Below are 27,072 nucleotides of genomic sequence, written 5' to 3' on the forward strand. Positions count from 1 at the left end.
GGTCGCACAGGACTGGATTCTTTGAGACTCTGTAAGCTAGACAGAGGTTACCTCTCAAGAGTCCACAGTAAGAAGGAAAGAGACAGACAGTACTTTAAGGCAGTCTGGGTAGCTCAAGTAAGACATACCCTTGAGTTATCTTAGTGATGAAACACTGCAGTCTCCAGTCTCTCAAGCTGGGTCATATGCTTAGACAAGTACTTGCCAAAGGGACCATTATACTTTATTGCTGGCCTGATGTGGGAGGAATAGAGAGGGATGACAACTTTCCTAGATCTGGTGATTAACCTGGCTAGCTAAAAGGACTTCCTACCAACAGTGGGCACATGATGATCAAAGAGTAGTTCATCGTTAATGAAAGTGCCCATGTCCCTAATGACTAAGTCAACTTTCAAAGATGCATCATCTATGTGGTAGGTGAATGGCTGCCAGTTTTGCCAAAAAGTATTTTTTCTAAAGGGCATGAAGTTTTAGGCTGTGGTCCAGGAACCAATTACTGCTGTGCGTCACGCCCTCCTGAACAATCTGGAAGTCAGATGGGGGGGACTGGTGATAGCTTCATCTTTACAGTCATCTGCAAACTTAGTCAACCACAGACTTTGATGTCAACACTAACATCAGAGAACTAAATACCAAATATAAGTAGTCCTAGATCCAATCACTGTAACTACTATTTTCAATGACAGCATGTCTCCCACACTAATAGACTGGGTTCTGTCTGTTAGCCAGTCTGCTATCCAGCAAGCAACACAGGGGTTTACATTTACTTTGATTAGCTTTCCAATAAGAATAGAATGCAGAATGGTATCAAAGGCCTTATCCAGACACAGGTAGGTAGTGTGAACCAATTTATCCGAGTCTAATGCATTAGTGACCTTCTCAAATAAACCCCAAAACGTTCTGGATCTGCCTTTAACAAACCCAAACTGGCTTGGGTACCAGGCTTGTAGAACACTTATGTCCTTGTTAATAAGTTCCACGCTGATGAACTTTGCTTTGACTCATTATTTTTCCTCCCATATCTACTCTTTTAACAAATACTTTTTCTTGCTCTCCCCTCACTTCTCCTCCTTCTACACCGTTTGAATTTTCCACTCTAACATTTGCTTTCTGAGTATTAAACTCACACACTTATAACACGTCAACGTGTTTCAGTGATAAAGACTGTACTTATTACCTTGTTTTACTGATGGAATATTTGGATTATTCTACATGCCATACATGTTATTAATATTTATATTAATCTATGAATTTACAGTATACTGTAATAAGATGTTAATTTTCACCTATGTACATGAATTTTCTTTTCTTTTATTTGAAGAGCTTTTCTCTCGGGACCTCCACTGAAAATGGATAAATTATCCAGTCAGACTTTCCTGGTAAACAAATGTCAATAAATAAATAAAATTCCACTATTTTACAAAGTTAGTAGTCTACAGTTTCCAGGAGCAGTAGTGGATTCCCCCTTGAAGAGCAGGATGACTGCTGCAGTTCTTCTCGGGCATAAATCCAGTGAAGAAGCTGAAGCTGAATATGTTTGGCAGTGAGTACAACAAAGTGTTTAGTACTGACAAGAATGTAGCCTGGCACACCATTCGGACCCAAGAAGCTAGTACTTTTGGCCTTAGAAGAAGCATTCAGAACTTCCTTGGAGGTGATAAGTTGGGAGTGTTGTGGGTTTACTAAGTTTTTTTTTTTTTTTTATCAAACAGTGGTATGCTAATAAGGTTGGCAAAGTTAGGGTAGACGGGGAGTAATGTTATTGATGAACTTGTCTGCCAATATGTTGGTTATGTTTTCAGGGGATGAGAAGATTTGTTGTTGCATATTATCAGTGAGCATTGATAGGCATTGCAAGCTCTAGGTTCATAGGTGATTACTACATTAATGACCCTGGGAGGGACTTTTAAGCCTAGCCTAGCCTTGCCTCCCAAATGAATCTAGCAGCTTGATATTCTAGGGTTGTTTTATGAGGTATATGTAGACTTGGGCATGGGTGGTCAAGCTTTTACAAGCTGCTTCCCTATATTAGAGACACAGGTACCAGACCATAGGTAAATTTCCATTTCCCCAGCCACTGGTCCCAATTATACTTGAATTGAGTTATGGTACAGCTTTGTTTAACATGAATGTGAAGCCTGATCCAGAGAAAGGGTAGTAGTCTCTGAGACATACGCCTGTCCCTCCAGTATGTCCTATTTATGTTGCAGGAGAAGGCTACAACAGGTAATTCTGATGCTATAGATCACCTCAGCAGTCTGTAGGATGCAAAGTACAGGCAATGGGCTTTAAGGTGGTCAGTGTAAGACATGCTGATTATGTTCTGTATTCTTTTTGTGAAGAACCTCTATGGACACTCCAGCTACTGCATATGCCTTGTCAGGTACATAAGGAAGGGGGCACTGTACGCTATGACTGCTCTGATGAAGGCTGAATACAGTGGAACAATTAATCCCTTGGGCCCAGATGCCACACCATTCTTTATTAGTTATGCAACATAAAATGATTTCCTTACCATCACCGGCATATAATGGTCAAAAGCTAGGTTTCTGTCACATGCATTCCTAGATCCCTGGCCAGAGGGATCTACTCTTATGAGTGTATTGTCAGTATGGTAGTTTCCATGGGTAGTCATTTTCCCAAAGGATACTACTTTGCATTATTTGGCATTGAGCTTTAGACCATCGATCCTGCACCAGTTATTTGCCTGTATCTGGCCTTCTTGGAGCATATTTGTATCATTCTGGGACTCTAGGACTGCATTCATTTTGAAGTCATCTGCAAACATGGTCAATTAGAGGCCCTTGATGATGGCCTTGCCCTCAGAGAAATAGATGCCAAAACGGTGCAGCCTCAGCACCAAACCCTGAGGGACTCCACCAGTGACTAACCTCTTTGTGGAGGTAGACTCCTATATCCTAACCCTTGGGTCCTATCTGTAAGCCAGATGGTTATCCAGTGGGTGGCATAGGGGGTTACACCTAACTTCATAGTTTGTTACCAGCACCCAAGTTAGGTAATGTGTTGAAAGCTTTGGCAAGATTGCGGTATGCAGTATACACTGTTTTTCCATTAACTATTGCTTTGGTGAATTTCTCAAAGAAGTCCACCAGGGTGAACCACGGTGAGTAAGCATGACCTGCCCTTACTGAACCTAAACTAGGTTGGATCCAGTAACCAAATGATTCTTTCCATGGCCTTGCATATGAGAGCAGCCAGACTTGTGTGCCTGTAGATGGGCTGCTCTTATGTGGAGGGACTGAAAGCTGCAGTCCTCCAATCATGCGGCACAAAGCTCATCTGGAGGATATGGTTAAATATTGATTTTGGTGCACCTGACAGGAAACATTTCTTGCTATTAAGGAGACATTCTGGGATATTAACGGGTACAATGATAAATTGTTCTTTGTTTTGGGACAGTGTAGTGATGATTTGGGGAGTTATGGTTGAAGGTACATACTGAGAGGTGTCTGGGGGAGGGAAGTAAAATTAGAGCCAAATTTGATGGCCAGTACATTTGCAGAGTATTCTGTCTCAGTATAGGTGACTCCATTTACAACTGGTTCAGCACAGTACTGTGTATTGTGTCTGAGGTTGTGGGCATAGCTGAAAAAAGCCTTGTGATTGTCCATGCCCTGGGAGGCTATTTTTACCTCAAACATAGCTTTGGTAGACTTGATTAGCACCCTAAAGTTGCTCGTTTAGATTGAGGAGGGAGTTTTTACCTTGCTGCACATTGTACTTCCTTATTTTTGCCATGATTTTTTTCTTTTTGTTACACAGCCCACTGATGTTGGGATTCCACCAGATTGGCTTGCTTTTTTGAGTTTGACATGTGCTTTTATGGGCTGGTACAGCTGCCTCAATGCAGCTATTAATATGATTGCACACAGGGAAAGGTGTTCTCAGGTTTTGTGGGGCAGGCTTGGAATTTTCCAGGGTGTCATTTAATAACAAAAAATGTGCCTTAGAATAATTCCTAAAAGTAACAGGGTTTACTGTAGCCCCAGATGTTATCTTCATTTCAAAAGAGATATTTATGGTCTGACCTACCCAGTGAGAACATTCCACTGTTTGGTGTGTGTGTGGGGGGGTGGCATTCTCCCATGTTTGTGAGGAGCTGGTAAAGGATATCTGCCACTAGTGGGCTTATGTATTATCTGGTCCATGAATCTCTGGGCCTACATGTCTGTGGTTGTGTATGATTCCAAGTTTACAGCTGGATAGTTAAAGTCACCCATGGATATGGTGCTGGGTTGAATGGGGAGTATCTACAGTACATTTAAGTAAGATCTATTGGTTTGGCTCTGAAGTTAAGTCCAATTAGATACCCTCAGGCATCATGAGCTAAGATGCCAAATAAAAAAATACCACTGCAGCACATTAATAAATACAGTTAAAGAAAGTGTGCACCGGACTGAAAAACATACAGTAAGCACAGTTAGCACACTGGTAGAAGTCAGAAGAGGAAGGCATGAGGAAGAGCAGAGTGGTATGAAAAGTGAAAAGCAAGAGATACGAGTCAAAAAACAGCTCACATATTTACTAATTCACTTAAACATACCTGACATCAATGATGCAGACAGTAAACAGTCATCCCAACTAATAGACCATAAATCAATATTTCTTACAGGATGCTGCTACTGGTTTCACTACCTGACACCAAAGAAGGTAAATAAATAAATAAATGTCTTGTGAAGCTTCATGCAAGTCCAGCAACCATTTTAAGGTATTTCCTCCATGGATCTTTTCACAGTTGAACCCAAATTAAAGTGTTCTGGTGTGACTATGTTTAAGTCTGGCATCTCTGTTTCGATATATCTATATGAAAAAGAAGATAGCCAGCACCATGGAGAATCTGAATATAATCATTTATTGTAAACTGTAATCTAGACCGGTTTCAGCACAAGGCTTTCCTCAGTAGTACAAAATAAAATAATTGGGTCATGGTCTTATATAGCTGCAATCAATTAGATTCATGACATCATTTCCTGTGTTTAAAGAAACAGAAAAAAGTTATCATGGATTATCAACATGAATCACATATTAAATATGAAAACATGATATACATCTATTCAAAGAAAAAATATATAGGTTAGTTTTTAGGATATAGCATAATAATGCAAAATCAAATATTGTCATAGAAAATACATATGAAATAAGATGAAAAATGAACTAAGAAGGAACTGTGGATAAAAAGTAATACATGCTATGGAGTGAAATGACAGTTATACAAGGAATAATAGTTAAACTGACTAGTTATTGCTAGTAACTCATAATTTGTCATTTAATCCGGGGGAAAAAAGTCCCCCAAGTTTTATTATCCACCTCCTTTCTTTTTTATTAAGAATATCGTGCCACCCTGTCTTGAAGGCTCTGTTACCAATGATGCGATCAATGATGGTAAATGAAAATTTGGCAGTGGAATGTTTAGTTGTGTGTCTATATAGTGCATTTGTTATTCTCTGGTTCCTGATATCCCCTAGGTGTTCAGAAATTCTGGTGTGAAACTGTCTGGAAGTTTGGCCAATGTAAAAAGCCTGACAGGTGCATGTGGCGAGGTAGACTATCCAATCTGAACTGCAATTGCCAAAGAATTCAATGTTGTATATTTGTCCTGTGTTTTTACTGGTAAAACAAGTGGTTTTGAAAATGTAATTGCAAAAGCTGCAATGACCACAAGGATAAATACCAATTAGTTTATCCCCTGTGAGTGTCCTTTGTATTAAATTGTCATGCTTTGGGTTTGTTCTTTTGTAATGAGAAAAATGAGAACACAGTGATTTACCCTTTCTGTATGAGAAATAGCAACGTTCTCCTAAATAATTCTCTAAAAGGGGTTGCGAGTTGAGTATGTTCCAATGGTTATTGATAATATTAATCAAATTCCTGCTGTTACGTCCATAGGTTGTGACAAATCTGCATAGGTTGGAACCATCATCTCTTTTTCTTCTGCTGTATTTTAAGAGAGAATCTCTGGATTTAGTATTGCTGGATTGTATGGCTGAGTGGATGATTTGAGGTGAATATCCCCTGGACAAAAATCTGTAGGTTAAATCCGTTTGATGTTTGGTAAGCTCATCCTCTGAAGAGCATATTCTTTTTATCCTCAGAAACTGTGATTTTGGAATATTTTTAGCAATATGTTTGGGATGAAAGCTCTCCGCATGCAAAAGAGTATTGAATTGTGGGAATTTTCTATAAACTGATGTTTGAAGTGTGTTGTCTATTGCTCTTTTCAAATGAACATCCAAGAAATTCATTTCATCCAAGTGATGTTCTTCCATAAATTCAATACCCCAGATGTTCCCGTTTAAATATTCCATAAATTCCTGGAGGTATTCATTGCCTCCCTTCCAAACTAACCAACAGTCGTCCAGGTACCTTCTCCATATATCGATTTCTGGTAGGTATATATTATGCATAGGATTGTATATAATCATTTCTTCTATGTAACCCATGAAGAGGTCCGCATATATGGGTGCAAAAGATGCACCCATAGCTGTCCCTTGTAGTTGCCAATAACAATCCTGTTGAAAATAAAACACATTTTTGGTCAAAATGTGTTCAGCCATACATAATATAAGCGTATTCATTCCTGGTGGATATAGATTTGATTTGTTAAGCCAGAATTCCAATGCCATTAAACCAGCCCAGTGAGGAATGCTGGTATATAATGATGATACATCCAAAGTACACATAAGCCAGTCTGGATCTAGCTGTGATTCTGTCACTATCTGTAGGAATTCAGTGGTATCCTGTATTCTTGCACGAATTTGTGTGAGTAATGGCTTTAGTTTCTCAGTGAGAAAGGCTGATAAGGGTTCCGTTAGTGAACCAATGCCAGATACAATCGGTCTACCGGGTGGTTGTTGTACGGATTTATGAATTTTTGGTAAAAGGTATAGATATTGTTTGGCAGGTTCCTTGACTATCAAATGTGTTTTGGTTTTCTCTGAGATGATACCATTCTCAACTGCCTGTTCCAAAAATTCATTTATTTCCGTTTGAAAACAAGGTGTAGGGTCAATGTCCATCTTCATGTAATGATGATGATTTAATAATTGTCTATGACCTTCACTTTGATAATAATCATTGTCCATAGCCACAACCGCACCCCCTTTGTCTGCAGGAATAATTACAATATCTGTATTCTTTTTAAGTTGTGTAAGAGCTGCTTGTTCCTGTTGTGAAAGGTTATTTTTCATAATTTCTGTAGAGCTGAAGTGAAAAAGTATATCCTTAATGACTGCTTGCTGAAAAACAGTGACATGTTTGTCCATAGGAGGCATAAAGGAAGATTTTTGAAATCTAAAATCAGATGATCTTTGAGTGTCATTACTTTTATCCTGTTGTTGGAAAAATATTTTTAGGTTAATTTTTCTACAGAACTCTAAAGTGTCAGATACCAAAGAGCTTTCATCAATAAAGAAACCAGGAATAAAACCGAGGCCTTTATTCAATAAAGCATGTTGTTCATCAGATAAAACATATTTTGAAATGTTGAGCACATTTGTATGTTGTTCATTTACTTCACCACTGACATGAAGAGTTCTTCTAAGCTTGTGGCCCCTGTGCTTCCTGCCTGCTCTGTGTTTCTTGCCCCTAAAGGGGCATCAGCTGTTCTACCCCTTTTGGCATTTGGAGAATCCCTCACAATGGATATGTCTGTATCTGTGGTGGAGGATTCCTCACCAGATGTGATATAACTTGTACCTGTCTTTTTAAGAATAGACCGAGGTCTTTTTTTGCGTATAAAAGACACATTCTTGGTGCCCTGAGCAAACCTGACTCCCTTCTGTGATTCAAATTGTCTGCCCTTCTGATAATCTTCCTTGTCCCGGGCAAATCTGTGCAATTTCTTGCTTTTAAGGTTATTTTCCAAAATGGAAACTTCCTTAGCTAACTTGCTCAAACAATCCCTGAATTTTGTATTTTCTTCAAATTGTTTAAGATTAAGGCAAGTTGTCTCAACTTCCACTATGTTTGCTTGTACAGTTCTCTCATAAAATGATGATAGTATATTAACCCTTGCCATAGCAGCTTCTTGTTGAGCTGTTTGCCATTCTTTTAGCAAAACATCATCAGGTGTAGCAACCAGTGGTTGTATTTTGCATCTCAATCCTCTAGGGGATATATTTTGCACTTGATAAGCTTTAAACAATTTGTGATGCCAAATATTTGTTCTAAGTACTTTAATTTGTTTGCCAAGCTTATAAAAAGAGTTTTCGCAACCGTCAACTGGATCTATTTGGTCCAAATTTGGTATGTCACTTGAAGTAGTTCCAATACCAAAGATTTTTAAATCATCCTTATCGGAGCATAGGCCTGATAGTAATGTCTGAAGATCCATGACAATGAGTTGCTGGAACTTATGAGCAATAAAATTTAAATATTGAGCAAAACTATGATTGTGAGAGCAAGTCAGGAATGAAGTGATATCAAAAAAGTTTCAAATTCTTGAATCACAGAAGAGTACAGATTTACAGTACACCTTTATAATGGAATGTGTAAGGTAATTTGTTTGACAGGTTAGTAAATAGCCTGGAGATACTGTATTTGGGTTATATGAAAGTTTTTTGCAAAAACCCAAAATATAATATTTATTCTGACCCTGTTCAAGAATGTATTATGAACAAAGAAAAAGGACTGTGCTTGTTATTATTATATCACAAATCCTGATGTCTATCACTGACTTGTGATTGGCATAACTAGTCCCCACTATTTCCACCTTGTTATATAGTCAACACAATGAATCCACTTGGTTCAGGTTAGTAGGACATAAAATTAGTTATTCAATAATGAGCATATAAAAGATGCCTGTCCTATTTTTCCAACAACAGGATAAAAGTAATGACACTCAAAGATCATCTGATTTTAGATTTCAAAAATCTTCCTTTATGCCTCCTATGGACAAACATGTCGCTGTTTTTCAGCAAGCAGTCATTAAGGATATACATTTTCACTTCAGCTCTACAGAAATCATGAAAAATAACCTTTCACAACAGGAACAAGCAGCTCTTACACAACTTAAAAAGAATACAGATATTGTAATTATTCCTGCAAACAAAGGGGGTGCGGTTGTGGTTATGGACAATGATTATTATCAAAGTGAAGGTCATAGACAATTATTAAATCATCATCATTACATGAAGATGGACATTGACCCTACACCTTGTTTTCAAACGGAAATAAATGAATTTTTGGAACAGGCAGTTGAGAATGGTATCATCTCAGAGAAAACCAAAACACATTTGATAGTCAAAGAACCTGCCAAACAATATCTATACCTTTTACCAAAAATTCATAAATCCGTACAACAACCACCCGGTAGACCGATTGTATCTGGCATTGGTTCACTAACGGAACCCTTATCAGCCTTTCTCACTGAGAAACTAAAGCCATTACTCACACAAATTCGTGCAAGAATACAGGATACCACTGAATTCCTACAGATAGTGACAGAATCACAGCTAGATCCAGACTGGCTTATGTGTACTTTGGATGTATCATCATTATATACCAGCATTCCTCACTGGGCTGGTTTAATGGCATTGGAATTCTGGCTTAACAAATCAAATCTATATCCACCAGGAATGAATACGCTTATATTATGTATGGCTGAACACATTTTGGCCAAAAATGTGTTTTATTTTCAACAGGATTGTTATTGGCAACTACAAGGGACAGCTATGGGTGCATCTTTTGCACCCATATATGCGGACCTCTTCATGGGTTACATAGAAGAAATGATTATATACAATCCTATGCATAATATATACCTACCAGAAATCGATATATGGAGAAGGTACCTGGACGACTGTTGGTTAGTTTGGAAGGGAGGCAATGAATACCTCCAGGAATTTATGGAATATTTAAACGGGAACATCTGGGGTATTGAATTTATGGAAGAACATCACTTGGATGAAATGAATTTCTTGGATGTTCATTTGAAAAGAGCAATAGACAACACACTTCAAACATCAGTTTATAGAAAATTCCCACAATTCAATACTCTTTTGCATGCGGAGAGCTTTCATCCCAAACATATTGCTAAAAATATTCCAAAATCACAGTTTCTGAGGATAAAAAGAATATGCTCTTCAGAGGATGAGCTTACCAAACATCAAACGGATTTAACCTACAGATTTTTGTCCAGGGGATATTCACCTCAAATCATCCACTCAGCCATACAATCCAGCAATACTAAATCCAGAGATTCTCTCTTAAAATACAGCAGAAGAAAAAGAGATGATGGTTCCAACCTATGCAGATTTGTCACAACCTATGGACGTAACAGCAGGAATTTGATTAATATTATCAATAACCATTGGAACATACTCAACTCGCAACCCCTTTTAGAGAATTATTTAGGAGAACGTTGCTATTTCTCATACAGAAAGGGTAAATCACTGTGTTCACATTTTTCTCATTACAAAAGAACAAACCCAAGGCATGACAATTTAATACAAAGGACACTCACAGGGGATAAACTAATTGGTATTTATCCTTGTGGTCATTGCAGCTTTTGCAATTACATTTTCAAAACCACTTGTTTTACCAGTAAAAACACAGGACAAATATACAACATTGAATTCTTTGGCAGTTGCAGTTCAGATTGGATAGTCTACCTCGCCACATGCACCTGTCAGGCTTTTTACATTGGCCAAACTTCCAGACAGTTTCACACCAGAATTTCTGAACACCTAGGGGATATCAGGAACCAGAGAATAACAAATGCACTATATAGACACACAACTAAACATTCCACTGCCAAATTTTCATTTACCATCATTGATCGCATCATTGGTAACAGAGCCTTCAAGACAGGGTGGCACGATATTCTTAATAAAAAAGAAAGGAGGTGGATAATAAAACTTGGGGGACTTTTTTCCCCCGGATTAAATGACAAATTATGAGTTACTAGCAATAACTAGTCAGTTTAACTATTATTCCTTGTATAACTGTAATTTCACTCCATAGCATGTATTACTTTTTATCCACAGTTCCTTCTTAGTTCATTTTTCATCTTATTTCATATGTATTTTCTATGACAATATTTGATTATGCATTATTATGCTATATCCTAAAAACTAACCTATATATTTTTTTCTTTGAATAGATGTATATCATGTTTTCATATTTAATATGTGATTCATGTTGATAATCCATGATAACTTTTTTCTGTTTCTTTAAACACAGGAAATGATGTCATGAATCTAATTGATTGCAGCTATATAAGACCATGACCCAATTATTTTATTTTGTACTACTGAGGAAAGCCTTGTGCTGAAACCGGTCTAGATTACAGTTTACAATAAATGATTATATTCAGATTCTCCATGGTGCTGGCTATCTTCTTTTTCATTTGGATCTACCGTACTTGCTTGCCTGGCACCAGCCTAACCTGCTAGCTATCTCTTCATACTCAATATATCTATCCCTTAATAAAGTACATCGCTAAGGATATGCAAGAAATGACTTTTAAAATTTCATTGCTATATCCATAAACATAACTAGGGGAAATGCCATGCTGATGCTCAAAGCCATGGAAAGTGCAAGAAAATGGCTTCCTTACCTGCAAGATGTTGGGGTGCATGACTGGTACTGTGGAAGAGGTACCAAAAGGTCCCCGATGGAATTACAAGCAATCATTTAAGTAGCTATGATTGTGTCTGAGGCTGTTTAAATGAGCATTTGTACATTAATTCAGGAACTGTAACAAATACCTAGTATAACTCTTTGCTGCAGCTTAGTAAACATGTCCAATTACCGAAAAGCTCTTACAAAGATAGACAGCAACTGACAGTCAGTGAAATATAACAATGAGCTTCATCAGCTCTTGGTTTCAGCTTAGCAAAAGTGTTAACAGAACAAGTTGTTGTAATATACACACACACACACACACACACACACACACACACACACACACACACACACACACACTAGTTTTTTACTTAAGCTAATGACCTGAAAGTACTTTTTATTTTATTCTCAAATCTGAGAGGACTTTTTTGCCGTCATCTTCAAACGAGGGAGATTCCAAATGGGGGCACTGCCCAGGTATCTCAACTGACATTGATACAGCTCTGCTATTGTTTCACAAAACATCTTAGATTTCCCAAAAAAGTTCTCAATGCACTACACTTCTTTACCTTTTCTTATACCTGTGCAAAAGACTCTAGCTAGATCAGAAGTTGTACAATTTTCTGGAAATATCTTCTTTGATGCAACAACTTACTTTATTCAAACCATCCACGAATCAGCCATAAGCAAAATGGACACTGGAAAGGAGCAGTCATAGCTCATTTGAAAAGGACTTTCACAACATAATTATGATGAAAATCTTTACCTTATGACAAGAGTTATTCATTTAACAAACTTACAGGTGCTGTTGGTACAAATTAAAGGGCATAAATGCAGCATTGTGGCCTTTTCCTTTCATCAGCTACTCTTTAACTTAAAAGCACCATTAAAATCTAAAGATTCCAGTGTGTTAAATGATCACTGCAAGTCAACATTCTTACATGAACTGAGTTAATTACAGACTCTGGGGATTCTTCCACGTTTATGACTGACAGCTCGCCCTTTTTATGAAAAGGAAAACCATAATCTTAGCCTCAAGCAAACAGTTTTCTAAGCTGCAAAACCCAATCCTTGTTAAAAGTCAGGGTCACAGAATCATTAAAGACTAAAAATAAGCCAACTTGCTGAAGGAGACTTTTGTCTTTCAGTACCAGTAAGTGTAGCTGCAATGTGCTGCGTTGATTTAACAAAGCCACTGCCTAGAAAAAAATATTACTTATACTCTGTCCAACTGGTACAGATGCAGTACATTTTCAAACGAAGTCTGCAATCAGCAGTATAAAAATATCACATGTATGCCTATAACACATCTCGTATGTACAGAATGCTTGCTTCTTATAGAAAATGACATTCCTTATACAAGGACTTCAAAAACAGGACTGTGTCATGAAAAAGTTTACTTCACAGTTTAAACAGTGCAACATGAATTTTTAATATCAGAGGGCAGACTGCCCTTTATACACAGCAGTGTAACAAACTACTTGAAAAAAACCATAGTGCCAGAAAATATGTTTCCCGATAGTATTTTTTAGCTGTATTGTCTTAGCACAAATTGTCTAAAACCCAAATAAAGTTAAATATGTATTTATCTATCCTTTGTTGACCAAGTTAGCCCCATTAGGCTAGTAGCCTCTTTTCAGGGGAGACTGGAAGTGATATTTATAGTAAAATCCCTAACTTGCCACAGCCCTATACAATTCACGTTTGCATTACTAGAAAGCTACACCTGTGGTTTACTTATAATTTCAGTTTTTCCCTGTGTTTTCACTTCTTCACAGAAATCAAAATGGAAATGGGATGCTAGACAGCCATGACACGTAACTACTGTGGCAGATGGAAGGATTTTGAAAAAATGCACCGACTTTATAAGGATTACTTTGTGCAGAGAGTTCTACCACAGAAATAAGTTTGTTCTATATCAGTATGTTAAACACTGCCTGAGGCACAGCTGCATGCAACTGTACTGGTTTTTACATTTGGGATTCACTCAGAGGCAATTCTAATACAACAACTGTGAAACAGGATGACTGGGGCAGAGAAGGCAAGGCTGAAAATGTATACTAGTAAAAGACAATAGACTAATCTAAGCCACCTTTTAAATGGCTTTAACATTTTACCTTCACTCCCTCTATCCCCCTTTTTCTTCACGTCATACTATCTTAAATGCTTTCCTGAATTCTCTCACCGCCACCAGTTCCAGCAACCTATTCAATGGATCCAGAGACTGCTCTGTCTCTCTAATTCTCTCTCTCTCTATCTCTGTAGTAGTTCTTTCACATATCCAGGGAGAAGTGGGTCCTTATAATGTGCTGTCTGTGCACCCCCCACTCACATATCCTTCCTGTTCGTGGCCTTTTCTCATCCCCTTCACATAATCTTGTGAATCAATAACAATACTATGCCCCTCTTGTCTCTTCCACTCTACTGAAAGAACCCCTGCACCTCTCATCTCCAGTTTCATATACCATTATAGTAGTTTTCCTCTGTACTCCTTTTAGCACTCTCCCTGTACAGCATTGAGTACTGGGGAAAAAAGTACTTGAGATGCAGTCTGGCCATAGTTACATAGAGCAGTATTATTACTTCTGGGTTTATGGACCCATCTCTGGGGGGGGGGACCATGGCATTCAGTCTGCTGCTTCCACAGCCTACTTGCTCCATTCCTTGTAGTACAGAAAAGGCCTGATAAACACCCACATATTCTCACTGCTCTACTGACATCATTTCCATCCCCCTCAGCTAGTACATCGCAGCAGGGCTGCTGCAGACCATGTGCAGCACTCTGGATTTATTTACTATGAATTTCTAATGTCTGCTTCCTTCCAACCTGAACTGCCTTTGTAAGTCCTTCTTATCTCATCACTGATTGCTGCATCTGTTTTTGCATCATCTGTCAAAGAATCAATAGGGGATCAATCCCTTTCAACATTCATCCAGGTAAGTCTGAAACATACATAATAAACAACAATGAACCAAAGACCACCACTGCATTTGATGCTTCCCCTATCAATGACAATATACCGCTTGTTACTCTCCAAACATACTACAGTCTTGTCCCTCAGCACAGCCTCCAAATTCTGCAGTTTTCCAAGGTGTGTGTGTGTGTGTGTGTGTGTGTGTGTGTGTGTGTGTGTGTGTGTGTGTGTGTTTAGGGGTAATGAATCAAAAGCTTTGCTGAAGCTCAACCAAACTATGCAAACCGATTCTTCAATGTCAGGTTTTACTGTTACACAGTCTTAAACTGGACTCTGTTCAAGTGACAGACTCATTCTAGCTTAAACTTCTCAACAGAAGACACTGAAAATCTGAACAAAGGCTCTTGAAAAGTCAATACAGCTGGCCAAAACTATGCACAGCTAATTATCAAGACATTTGAGTACATAACAGCATGACCCCTCTCATTTCCAGTAAGATTGTGGGATACCACTACTCAAACAGAAATTAAAAGTAAACTTGACAGAATCGTGCAAAACATAAGCAGAATAGCCAAACACGTACAACTAAGTGCAGTTCAACAGTGCAGCATTTGTGACCACTAAACGATAAGTAAAACAAAAGTGGTCAACGAAGATTAAAAAAAAAAAACTTTTATTAAATTATATAACCCATAAGTGCTTTAATAAATGGTCCTTCATGAGGCATAAAAAAGAAGGGGACTACCTTAGCAAAAAATACGTTAAAAATGTCTGTATCAGCAACTACTGATGTAACAGTCTATGACTAATACAAACAATGTATCCACTGAGACAGCAAACTCCAATGAATCTCTCACATGAACGGCCTGGTCTCTGAGTCACTGATAAATGGCTGGGCTATCCCACCTAGTGTCCTTCTGCTATATTTCTTCTGCTCCTTGCCATCACTGTAGGATTACTATCAGAATTCCTAGCTTGTTCTTATTCAGTGATACTGGAAATTGTGCTACATTATCAGGCTCATGCAAGTGCCCATGTGAGGACTGTTCCAAATAGTTTTCTATGTGGTGGAATGCTGGGTTCATTAATCTCCCCCTATAGATGGATAACCTGACTTACTATTCTCAGGACTAGTCGAAAAAAAAATACTGCTGGAAGATAATGCTCTAAATACTAAAAAGCTGCAGATACCATCAGTTGGGGCTGGATATGTTGGGTGGTTGGTTGAGCGGTGTAGAGGACTTAAGTACTATGGATCCACTGTAGCCATAGCCTGGGAGTTTCAACAGAGAATTATTCCAACTTTTTTTTCCTAAATGACTCAAAGACCCTTCTGCTTGCTTCCCCCTCATGCAGTCAATGATAAAGTCACAGCTGTAATTCTACTAACTTGACTGATAATAGTGAAGTAGATGAGGGGGTCAAACTGAAAAAAAATCGTAATTTAAAGGGACCACTTGAAATTTCTTAGCACCCTGCTATTTTAATTTTAAAATCCAGTATTTTCTGACAAAAAGTGGACATCTGAGAGAGAGGGTTCTACCTTGCAATCCTAGAGACTGCTCTTCCTTAGGAATGCAAACAGACTTTCCCATGATTTTCCTACCACCTTTCTAGCTGGCCTGCAGTCTCCTTCTCCCAGTTTTGTACAAAGGTACCACTCTTGCCTTCTTGCAGTTCTCAGTGCCTGAATGGATATTACCAGCAGAGTGCAGACAGAATCATTTGGATCCTGTAAGGCAGTCCGTCTGTTCCTTTTATCTTGACTCGTATTTGTAGAATCGTCTTCCTTTCCATCTCTATCCTCTCTACTCAAATGTCAACCTATGGCTGTCAACTCTGCTTTAACTATATTCTGCCCTTCCTTCATGAAGATGGTACAAAAATGTTCATTCAAAAGTTCTGCTTATTCCATGTCTTCTTTGCTCTTCTTCTCATCCTTATTCATCCTAGCCAGGTCTGTTCCTTCTGTCCTGCTTTTTGCAATACATTTAAAAGACCTATGTTCCTTTCTTGATCCATTCTGCCAAATTAATTTCAACTTATGTCCCTGCTGCCTCTATTTACTTTGTCACTTTTCTGCTTGCTGCTTTGCTCTGTTCCTCCTCTACCTCCCATCCCCTCTATTTCACTTTTGTGACTCATTTTTTGTCCTAACCACTAGCTTCACATGAACATGTAGCCAAATTGACTCCCCCCCCCCACACACGCACACCTTTTTTCCCCTTTTTTGAATCTTCTTCAAATCCTTGTACTGTCTTGAACTAATCACACAGTTTGCTAACCCTGTGAATTTGTCACTGTTCCCTTAAACTCATCTCTGACCCTTTGCTCTAGCTCATCATAATCCCATCACTGGAAATGTTACACCATTGTTTCCATCTTTGTGTTTTACCCTCGTGCCCATAAAGTGGGATGCATGATCCCTTTTTTCTAAGGATAAACTCACTGGGACACCTCTCACCCTCTGATCCCCTCCACCTTGATTAGGACCTGGTCTAGAATTCTACTGGAATTATATCCTTTCCTGTAAAGTTCTGCACCAGCTAGTTGAAACCCTTGTGTTAAAGACCTCAATCAATCCCCTCACTCCGCCTCCACCCTACAGCCTGCGATTCCTCCAGTCTACGCCTAACAAATTCAGATACCTTACTTAAGGACAGGAACAGTAACACTATTTTTGAGTTACATAAGAAGTCTGATAATGTCAGTAATGATAATTACAAAAATATAAACTATAACAATTAATGAAACTAGGAAATAAGAACACACATGACTGAAATGAAATAAATGCCACCAAAATATACAACACTTACCTAGCCATAGCTAGCCCAACTACACAGCCTCCAATTATTGACCAAAAGCCAATCCATCCAGCATCGACCTGATGCAAGCCAAAAGAAAAAAAAGATTTTTACAGTGTATTCAGACATCTACAGGCCACCCCAGTTTCTTAACATGCAAGTTTCTAAAATCCAAAAACAAGCAATTATTTTCCAAAATATATTCAATCACATGAATCATCAAGTGAGCTTCATGGAAAACAAAGACATGAGTGTGAAGGTTGGTTATAACAAGAGAAATGCTCAATACTGCAAGAAAATTGAGAAGCATGGGTGTATTGGTTTGTACGTCTGTTTATTTCATTTGAGTTACTTGCTTTTACTGTCTTAATAGGTCACATTAGACCTGCAACCTTTTTAAACAGGAAAACGAAAGGTGGCATACAGAGAAAAGGGAAAATCTGACCAGAGAAAAACATACTGTATATACTCATCTTATCAAGTAATCTGTAAATATTTTTCTATATCAGGTTAGTGAGGGCTACAGTCATCCCTCTCCATAAAGGAGGAGCGACTACAGACCCTGGGAATTATCGTCCCATTAGCTTGATGAGTCTGATATGCAAGGCTATGGAGCGCATCATCATGGACCTAATTAACAAATATATAGGGAATCTCCAAACTCTAGATCCCATGCAATTTGGTTTTGTGAAAGGTAAATTACATGACGATGAGGGTAAGACAGTTCATACAACCTACCTCGATCTGGCCAAGGCCTTTGATACCATTCCTCACTCAGTAATTATTGATAAACTCACCAAACTAGGCATCAACCCCTATATCATTAGGTGGGTTGCAGATTGGCACATAGATAGAACCCACAGTGTTAAAGTAGCGGATTCCATGTCAGACTGCTGAACAGTCATGAGTGGAGACCCACAGGGATCGGTCCTGAGTCATCTCCTGTTTGGCATCTACTTCGCAGACGTCCAGGCCAACACGGAGGAACTCTGGCTGACCAGTTTGCAGAAGACTGTAAGCTAGGAACCATTACTAACTCCCCAAGTGATGCAAACATCCTACAGAAAGGCCTCATTGAGACAAATGACTGGTGTCGAAACCATGGCCTTAAGCTTAATGCCAAAAAATCTGTCATCGCCTTTGGGAAAAACTCAGTTCCCACTAATTACCACATTGATGGGAGCCCACTCAACACTGAAGGCGTTATAACAGATCTGGGGACACAGGTTGACAGCAAACTCTCCTTCGACCACCACATTGCCACTGTAGTCAGAAAGTCCTTCTATGTGGCACACCTCATTACCAAGGGTTTTGCATCCAGGAAGAAAGAGGTCATTATTTCTCTCTACTCTTCCCTCATTAGACCAATTGAGTATAATACCCCATTTGACATGTACCTCACTAGACACCTGCAACAGCTGGAGAGTCCACAAAAGTACCTCACAAAGAGGATCCTAGGCCTTAAACACATGTCCTACATGGACAGACTCAAAATATTCCAGCTATTCTCTGTCTCATATCATCTACTAAGAGGCAATCTCTGCTTGACTTACAAAGCCATGTCCGACCCAGCTCTGTTAAAAATGCTACAGCTAAAGAAATCCCAATTCCTCCACATCACACGCTCCAGAGACCTCAACCTCATTACCACAATCAACAGAACATGCTGGAGGGACAAGTTCATAAATCAGAGACTCCCCATGCTCTGGAATAAATTTCCCATACACGTCAAGCACAGCACCTCACTGGCCCTCTTCAAGAGACATCTTGATGAGTGGATGGGAAATAGAAAGTTCACCCCGGGGATCACTCCAGTGGCTCTACTTGGTAAAGGCACTGGTAACTAACGTCAGGCAGCATGTCTAAGGACTACGCTTGTAAAGGCTCCAGGGCTATTAGCCTAGTACACACCCATGAACCTATGAACCTAACTGTCGAGATTTTCTTTTCAGTGGTCTCCAGCTCAGAACAAACCTGATTTTTTTCTCACCGTCATGCTCAGGGTCAGAGTATAGTATGATGTGAAATAGTGGACAAGGAGCTAGCATGCACTCTGGACACTACTTAGTTCAACTTTCATCCTCTAATAGCAAGCAGAACCTGTAAAACAGAACCCCCCCCCACCCCCAGAAAACACAACAAAATAAAACTGTATATTGACAAAACTTCAAGAAAATGCAAATACAGGTAAATGGCTGGAGGATAAAAAAACACCCACTGCAAGAGAGTAACTGTTGGGAGGAATCCCAAGAAGTGTACAATTATAACCTTCAAGAAGAAGGTGCCTACATGCAACAGCTCAGAAAAGCACAAGTTTTAAAGCAAAAAGGTGTCAAAGGAGGCCTAACTCTTGGAATCAAAGTCCAACAAACAATGCATGGTGAAAGTGTAAAGCAACAATGGCAGAACTATCTGCAAGGAGGGTATGTTTAAAGCAAGTACTGGAAGCAACCACACCTCTGATAGAGTAGCTTTCACAGCAACATTTTCCAAAGGCAGTTGATTTTCCAAAGGGTGTTTGAACATGAGATGACAGAACAAAATGGTGTTTGCAATCCACTTTAAAAGGGATTTACTAAACAATGGTCAACCCCTTTCTACAGTAAGAGACAAGCACACATTCTGCATTCTTGAACTTGTGCATACTCTTCAAGTAACAGCTATGCAAGTAGTGTACATCCAACATATGAACACTTCTCACACTTCCCCTGGATTTTGAGCCCCACACAGAAAGGAATGGACTGATTTTAGCTATAGTTCTAAAACTATTTTAGAGAATAGGCAAGTCTGCAGGTATTGAAATTCAAATTACAAAGAGGGCGGGGATTCTTCAAAGCAGGGCAAATTTACAGAACCCTTTTAAGGAGCTCAAACAGCAAGTGCTGGTCAACAGTTCTGTCCAGCAGAAAGCTGTGACATCCAGAGATGACTAAAACAATCACCCTGACTGTGGAATACCCAAGATCCAATTCAAACAGGTGTCAGACATAGGTCAAGGTCACCTGTTAAAAAAAAAAAAAAAAAAAAATGAAGCAACACATGATAGGTCTCAGACCAGACAGTCTCATCAACTTAGCAAAACAGTAATGAAAAAGTTGCTGACTTCTTCTGCCATCTCTCAGACTCTCAAAAGAAATTTTAACAGGAACAAAGGATCTAAAGGAGAAGACCAGCAGACAAAGCCAGCTGTCAGCCTAACCAAACTTCACTGTCATGTACTTACACATCTGAAACTGCACCCTTATTGAACCATGGAGCAACAATAAAAAGAAGTTATGTCTTACCATAACATTCCATCTGAGTTGTTGATCTTTTTCCAGTCATCACTGATCGGAACAGAGTCGGCCTTATACCAAGCTTGTGTGCACCAAAAACTCTTGAGCTGAGCTACTACCCACAATGCCCTTCACTCAGTTACCTCAGATCGAGTTTGCATGCAACATATAGAAGAAACAAAGTCAGAGGCCATCTCTGCGCAGAAACCCTGAAACACCACAAGACCCAAAAGATCTGCCAGGATCCTTTGGTGGGGGTCGGTGGGAGGGTGTGATGACTGGAAGATCAACAACTCAGATGGAACGTTATGGTAAGACATAACTTCTTTATCTGACGTTGTTAATCTTCTTCGTATTCATCACTGATGGGACAGAATCCCACGCTACTTGGAGAACCTGGGTGGCCCTTATGGAAGAACATTCCTGACAACCATTGTGCCAAAGGCTACTCTTCCCCTGGAGATCAGATCCAATTTGTAATGCTTGATGAAGGTATGGGGTTTAGCCCAAATGGCTGCTGCACAGATGTCATTCATGGAGGCCCTAGAATGGAAGGCAACAGACACTGCGATAGCCCTAGTTGAGTGAACTTTGATTTGAGCAGGCTTAGATTCACTCGTAAGCGAATATGACAAGGTAATGCAATCCCTGAGCCATTTTGACAAAGTAACTTTAGATACTGCACACCCCATTCTAGGACCAGAAAAGGAAATGAAATGTTGATCCAACTTGTGAAAGGACTTGGTTCTGTCCAGGTAGAAACACAGTTATCTATGAACATCCAATGAATGCAGACAGTATTCTCCCTTGTTTGAATAATTTAGAAAGAATGCAGGGAGCTCAATGGACTGGTTAAAAGAAAAGTCGGAAACCACCTTGGGGAGAAAGGATGGATTAGTACGAAGTGATACTCTGTCCTTATGGAAGGTCAGATAGAGACTCTTGATGCATAAAGCTTGCAACTTAGATAATCGTCTGGCTGAAGTGACCGCCACCAAAAACAAGGATTTCCATGACAGGAATTTTAGATCACATGTCGCAGCAGGTTCAAAAGGGGGTAAAGAGAGAGACTGGAGAACCCGGGAGAGATTCCATGCCTCCACCGGCTGCCTGATAGGAGGTCTGCTATGGAAAATTCCCTTGAGGAAGGTCTTGCAAAGTTGGGTGGAAATAAGCGGGACTCCATCTGAACCATTATGGAAGTTGGAAATCACTGCTAAATGGACTCGAATGGTGGAAGCTGATGCGTCATTGTCAAACAATTCAGAGAGGTAATGAAGAATAGTAGCTACAAGAACTGAAAACGGATTTAGCATCCGGTTATGTGACCAGATGCAGAATCTTTTCCATTTGCCCTGTAAAGTTTTCTGGTGGATGGTTTATGGGAGGCCAGGATAATATGACGGACAGATGAGGAGAGGATTTCCTGCCTGGCAACTAACGGAAGTGGGAAAGCCAAGCCGTCAGCTTGAGAGTGGACAGATTTGGTGGAGTCAGTCCTTGTGGTTGAGATATGAGGTCCTGACGAGTGTCCAGGATCCAAGGAGGTTGTAACAGGTGAGGTCGGAGGAAGGGAAACCACATTTGTCGAGGCCAGAATAGGGCAATGAAGATCACTTTGCTTCTCAACCAAATAACTTTCCTTAAAAAAAAGAGGGATCAGAGGTATCGGAGAATAGGCATAAAGGAGACCCGTGGGCGAATCGTGAGTCAAAGCGTCTCTCGGTGACTCCCCGTGACGGGGAAAGATGGCAAAGTAGCTGCTGCATTTTGTGTTTGAGGGGGAGTCGAAAAGGTCGCAGCATGGTTGGCCCCAATGGCTGAAGATTTCTGCCGTCACACTCAGATTGAGAGACCACTAGTGAGGACAGAAGATGCATTAGCTCAGCTTGTCCGCAATCACGCTGGAGCTCCCCGGGATATGCACTGCGACCAGAAAGTGGTTGGATCTGTGAGCTCAGGGGATGAAGACTGGATATCCACTGAGACAGAAGTAGCCATTGTAGCAGTCTCGTATGTAATCTGACTAGGGGAACAATTGGGATGGCTGCTGCCATAGACCCCAGAGCCTGAAGAACTTCCCTTGCAGACAACTTCCTTTGACAGAGTATCAATTGAACTTGTGCCCTTAATCTCTGAAGCCTGTGAGGAGGGAAGAGAGACCAGACTTGTTTGAGTGTTAAATACTGCCCCTATAAATTCCAATTGTTGTGAGGGCTGAAGGTTGGATTTTTCTCAGTGAATGGTGACGCCCAGTGACTCCACTAGTACTAGAGTGTAGTGGAGGGCCCTGACCAGGAGGCGCTTGGTGGGGGCGGAGAGGAGCCAATCGTCTAAATACGGAAACACCTGGAATCCCTGAAGTCTCAGATAGCTGTGACCACTGCTAAGCATTTCGTGAACACTCTGGGGGCCGTCGAGAGACCGAATGGCAGGGCTCTGAATTGGTAATGATTGGCTCCCAGCCGGAAGCAAAGGAGACTCCTGGAGCTTTTGTCCATTTTGATGTGGTAATACGCATCCCAGAGGTCTATTGAGCACATCCACACACCCTCCTGAAGAAATGGGAGGATGGATAGAATCGTGACCATGTGGAACTTTAGCTGGCTGAGATCCAAAATGGGCCTCCAGTCCCCAGGTCTTTTTTGGCACTAAAAAGAATCTCGAGTAAAACCCGGATCCGCACTGGTCTGGGGGGACCTGCTGGATGACTCGTTTTTGACACAGCTCTCTTATTTCGGAAGCTGCCTCCTCCCTTTAACTGGATGGAAAATCGGGAAGGGATTTCGGAGGTCTTGGGTAGGAGATTAGGGGGATGTGATCGCCTCTGGAAATTATTCTCTGCACCCACTGATCATTTGTAATAGAGAGCCAGGCAGCTTGGTGCAGAGAGAAACGAGCCCTGACTGCTTCCAGAGGAAAGCAATTGGGTAGCGCTTGAGGAGTGCTGATACAGTTCCTCCCGAGAAAGAATCTCTGGAGTCCTAATTTTGGGGACTCCCTCTGCCCCGAAAGGGGCATCTTCTATTATTGGAACCCCCTCTGCCTCTGGGGGAGCCCTCACCACATGCCTCATGTAAAGGACCTTGAGACTTTTTGTGCCACATCTTTCCACTCCTCTGGTTCCTGGAGAAGAAGCGCTGAGGTTTGGAAAAACATAGACCCACGGCAGACAAGGGCTTCCCATCCTGCTCGCACCTGGCTAATGTGTCCTTGACCTTAGAACCGAACAGAGCTGATGGTTCGATAGGGGCAATTAAAAAGGAAGTCAGCGAGGTCAAAAATGCACATCCAGGTGTGGTGTCTCATAACTATACCTGCACCTGCAGCTCTAGCCGCTGTGTGGCACAGCAACCTCATGGACGAGTTGGAAATTGACTATAGGGTGGAAAGTTGGGAAGCAACTTTATCATGTGCCCCATCCGAAACTTGGCCCGCGAGGGTTCCAGAGAGCTCAGTGATGAGATCTCTCTGGAGCCTTGTAAAATGTGCCAAAAAGTTCGAAGATCTGACAGCAAAGGTTGCTGAAGCAAACACTCACTTCCATAACCTGTCCACCGCCCAGGACTCTCTGTTGGGTGGGCGGGACAGCAGGACTTTCCTCTGCAAGGTCCTTTTTCGTGGCCGTCGCCATCACCACCATAGCGTCTACTGGCAACCCTCTAGACCAATGGGGTTGATCCTCTTGGAGGGGAGAGTATCTTATCTGATCTCCTGGGAATGGCCTCAATGGTGTCTGGATTCTTCCATGCCAGCTGCACGATGAGCCTGGCTAACTCATTGGCAGGGGGGTGGGGGTCACCCAAGAAGTAGAGGGCCGAGAGCGGAAAGCCTGCAGGAAAACGGATTCCTCTGAGGAAGGGTTGGTGGGCTACCAGTCACCCCTCTGCTTCAAAATTTCCAGATATCTCCAAATGAGACTGTCAGGGGGTGACCATGAGGACCCTTCCCCATTATCGTAGTCCGTATCTTCCGTGAGGGACTCTTCTCGGGAGTCCATATGTTTCCTCTTACATGCCCATTTCTGCGGGGGGGGGGGTGTTCTTTGGTGGGAGCATCCGAAGAAGACTCAGAAAGGGAAATACCCTGTACAGGGGTCTGCTGGGTCTTGTGCTCTCGAAGTCCAGGGGGGGGGTGACCTTTGATAACTGAAGCTCAGAGGGAACGGTTGGTAGGTCTGACATAGGAGGATTGCTAGAAGCAATCTCCCTCTCCATCACCCGGAAAGCAGGCCCGCCTGAAGAGGAATGGGAGCCCAGAATCGAAGAAGACAATTTCGGAACCAGGGTCACACCCTGCTCCACACGGTCCACTCCCAGAGATGGAGCCTCAAGCAAAACTGGGGGTGAAAGTCATCCTCGAACTCGAAGATGGAACCGGTGACACAACCGGAACCGTGGCCAGAACCGTGGGTTCCACCCCCCAAGCATGAGATTGAGGAAGGGTGGGTTCCAATGGAACCGACACCTAAAGGGGCCTCAGACATGGTCGTTGTCAGTGCCGTGGCAAGGGGTCCTCTTGAAGATGTTGGAAATATGAGCCTTGAACAGAGGGGTCCAAGGGAGGAAAATGCATGGGGGTCGCCGGGGCAATGGACCCAAAATCCAGAGTGGGATAAGCTCTAGGAAAATTTGTAGGGCCCCTGGCGGTCAGCAGCTGATCAAAGAGGCGCACCACATCCACTTCAGATAGGCTCCCGGTGGACCTTACTGATGCCCCTGAGGGGGAATCAGGCCGGTCCAAAAAGTGGCTGAAAGCTTGTCCGGCAAATGGATCCACAGATGGGGAGTACTGGGTCCTTGATGTATTGAAAAACGGCACAGAGGATTCCAGTTTAGAAACCAACAGCAGGGGAATAATCTGAGCCAAAAACAGACTCGGAGCAGAAGCCACAGCTGGGGTTGAGGTAAACAGCGGCTCCGAAGATGTTGTCGGAACCAAAGTCGGAGCGGAGATGGGGGACACTGATGCCGAGGTTGAGACAGGCAAACTGGTCAGAAACCAAAGTTGCAGCGGGAGCCATAGTAATCGGTGCCGGGACCAGCACCAACGAGGCGAAAATAGCAACTTCTGTATGTACCACTGGAGCCAAACTTGGAGCCGAGGTGGTCGGAACTGAAGAGGCGATTCGATGCTCAGAAGTAGTCTTATGGGCCATGATTATGAGGCTTGCCCCTATCACCAGCCGGTGAAAAAGGGTCAGAACGAGGACGTTTTTTTGTCCACAGAAGGAGGGGTTGAGACCTCCGATGCAGAAATTCGAAAAAGGAGAAGGAAGCAGGCCCTTGAGTATTAACTTATTTCGTCTTTCATTCAGCGTCCGCTGACTGAAACTAGTGCAAAAGTCACAGGGAGGTTTTGCCGATAAGTGCGGAACCCCCAAACAATACACACATTCCTCATGCAGATCGCTATTAGGTAATTTACCACTGCAAAAAGAGCAGTGTTTAAAACCTGTAGTCCCTTCCTTTTCAGACATAACAATAGAAAAAACACACAATGCTAAACTAGAAAGGTGCTAAACTAGAAAGGAAAGTTAGAGAGAGAGAGAGAGAGGGAAGTACCAACAATGGTATTGGGAATACCACAAAGGTAAAGAGGGCAAATACCACCAATGATACGGAAAAGAGATGCCTATGGGTAAGAGCAGAGTGAGTAATTAGAGGAAAATAATAATTTGACAAGAAAGAACTCACAAATGCTTATAAAAAATTGAAAAGTATAACAGCTGGAGAGCTCGGTGAAATGCTGCTATACGGCTGCACGGCAAATGAGATCTGAGGTAACTGAGTGAAGGGCATTGTGGGTAGCAGCTTAGCTCAAGAGTTTTTGGTGCATGCAAGCTTGGTATAAGGCCGACTCGGTTCCAAGGGCTTGGAACCAAACCCATCACTGATGAATAGGAAGAAGGATAACAACTTCAGATTGGGTTTTAGCATTTCTTCTCTGAAACTGTGATAAGGTCATGAATCACAGTGAAAGAAGAAAAACAAATGAATCTTCCCTTACCATGGCAGAGTGAAAACACATCATATCTATCAATTTCCCCTTCCCCTGTTCAACCAAGGAGAATAAGGAAAGAACGTCATTTTCCTGTGTGAAGAAAGTCAAATTGTGGGATACCTTGCTCTCAGAAGATCCAAACAAGGCAAGATTCCATAATCCTCAGGTCCACGACAGGAGTGAAGTTGTTGTTTGGGAAGTCAGAAACATTTACTTTCACTTCAAAGTGAAGAGTGGTTAAGGTGAAGCCTCAACCTATGGACCAGTGACAGATCCACACTGTCTCAATGCAGATGGGGGTAAGTGTATCTGCTGCACTGCCTGTATACTTATTATACAACAGACCAGTGGTCTGACTGCAAAAGGACAGGCTCTGGTCCCAACCATATTTCCAAAGTCCTGAGGGGAGGAAACACTATGCAAAGGGCAAGCTGGTTTGCATGCAGAACTCACTCCTGGTATAAGGTCCACTTTCCTTAAATAAGGAGA

The 27,072-nt window shown here is 41.2% G+C and overlaps 1 protein-coding gene across 1 annotated transcript in view; it reads right to left on the minus strand.

Annotated features, from left to right (window-relative positions):
• SLC49A4 (solute carrier family 49 member 4) overlaps nucleotides 1–27,072 on the minus strand; it is an 838,329-nt gene that overhangs the window by 282,741 nt on the left and 528,516 nt on the right. Inside the window, exon 6 of the mRNA XM_044062768.1 lies at nucleotides 17,318–17,385. Coding sequence (XP_043918703.1) covers nucleotides 17,318–17,385 — 68 coding nt within the window. The remainder of the gene's footprint in view (nucleotides 1–17,317; nucleotides 17,386–27,072) is intronic.

The sequence above is a fragment of the Protopterus annectens genome, chromosome 2.part1, assembly GCF_019279795.1.
Source record: "Protopterus annectens isolate FY-2018-M chromosome 2.part1, PAN1.0, whole genome shotgun sequence".
Lineage (NCBI taxonomy): Eukaryota > Metazoa > Chordata > Ceratodontiformes > Protopteridae > Protopterus > Protopterus annectens.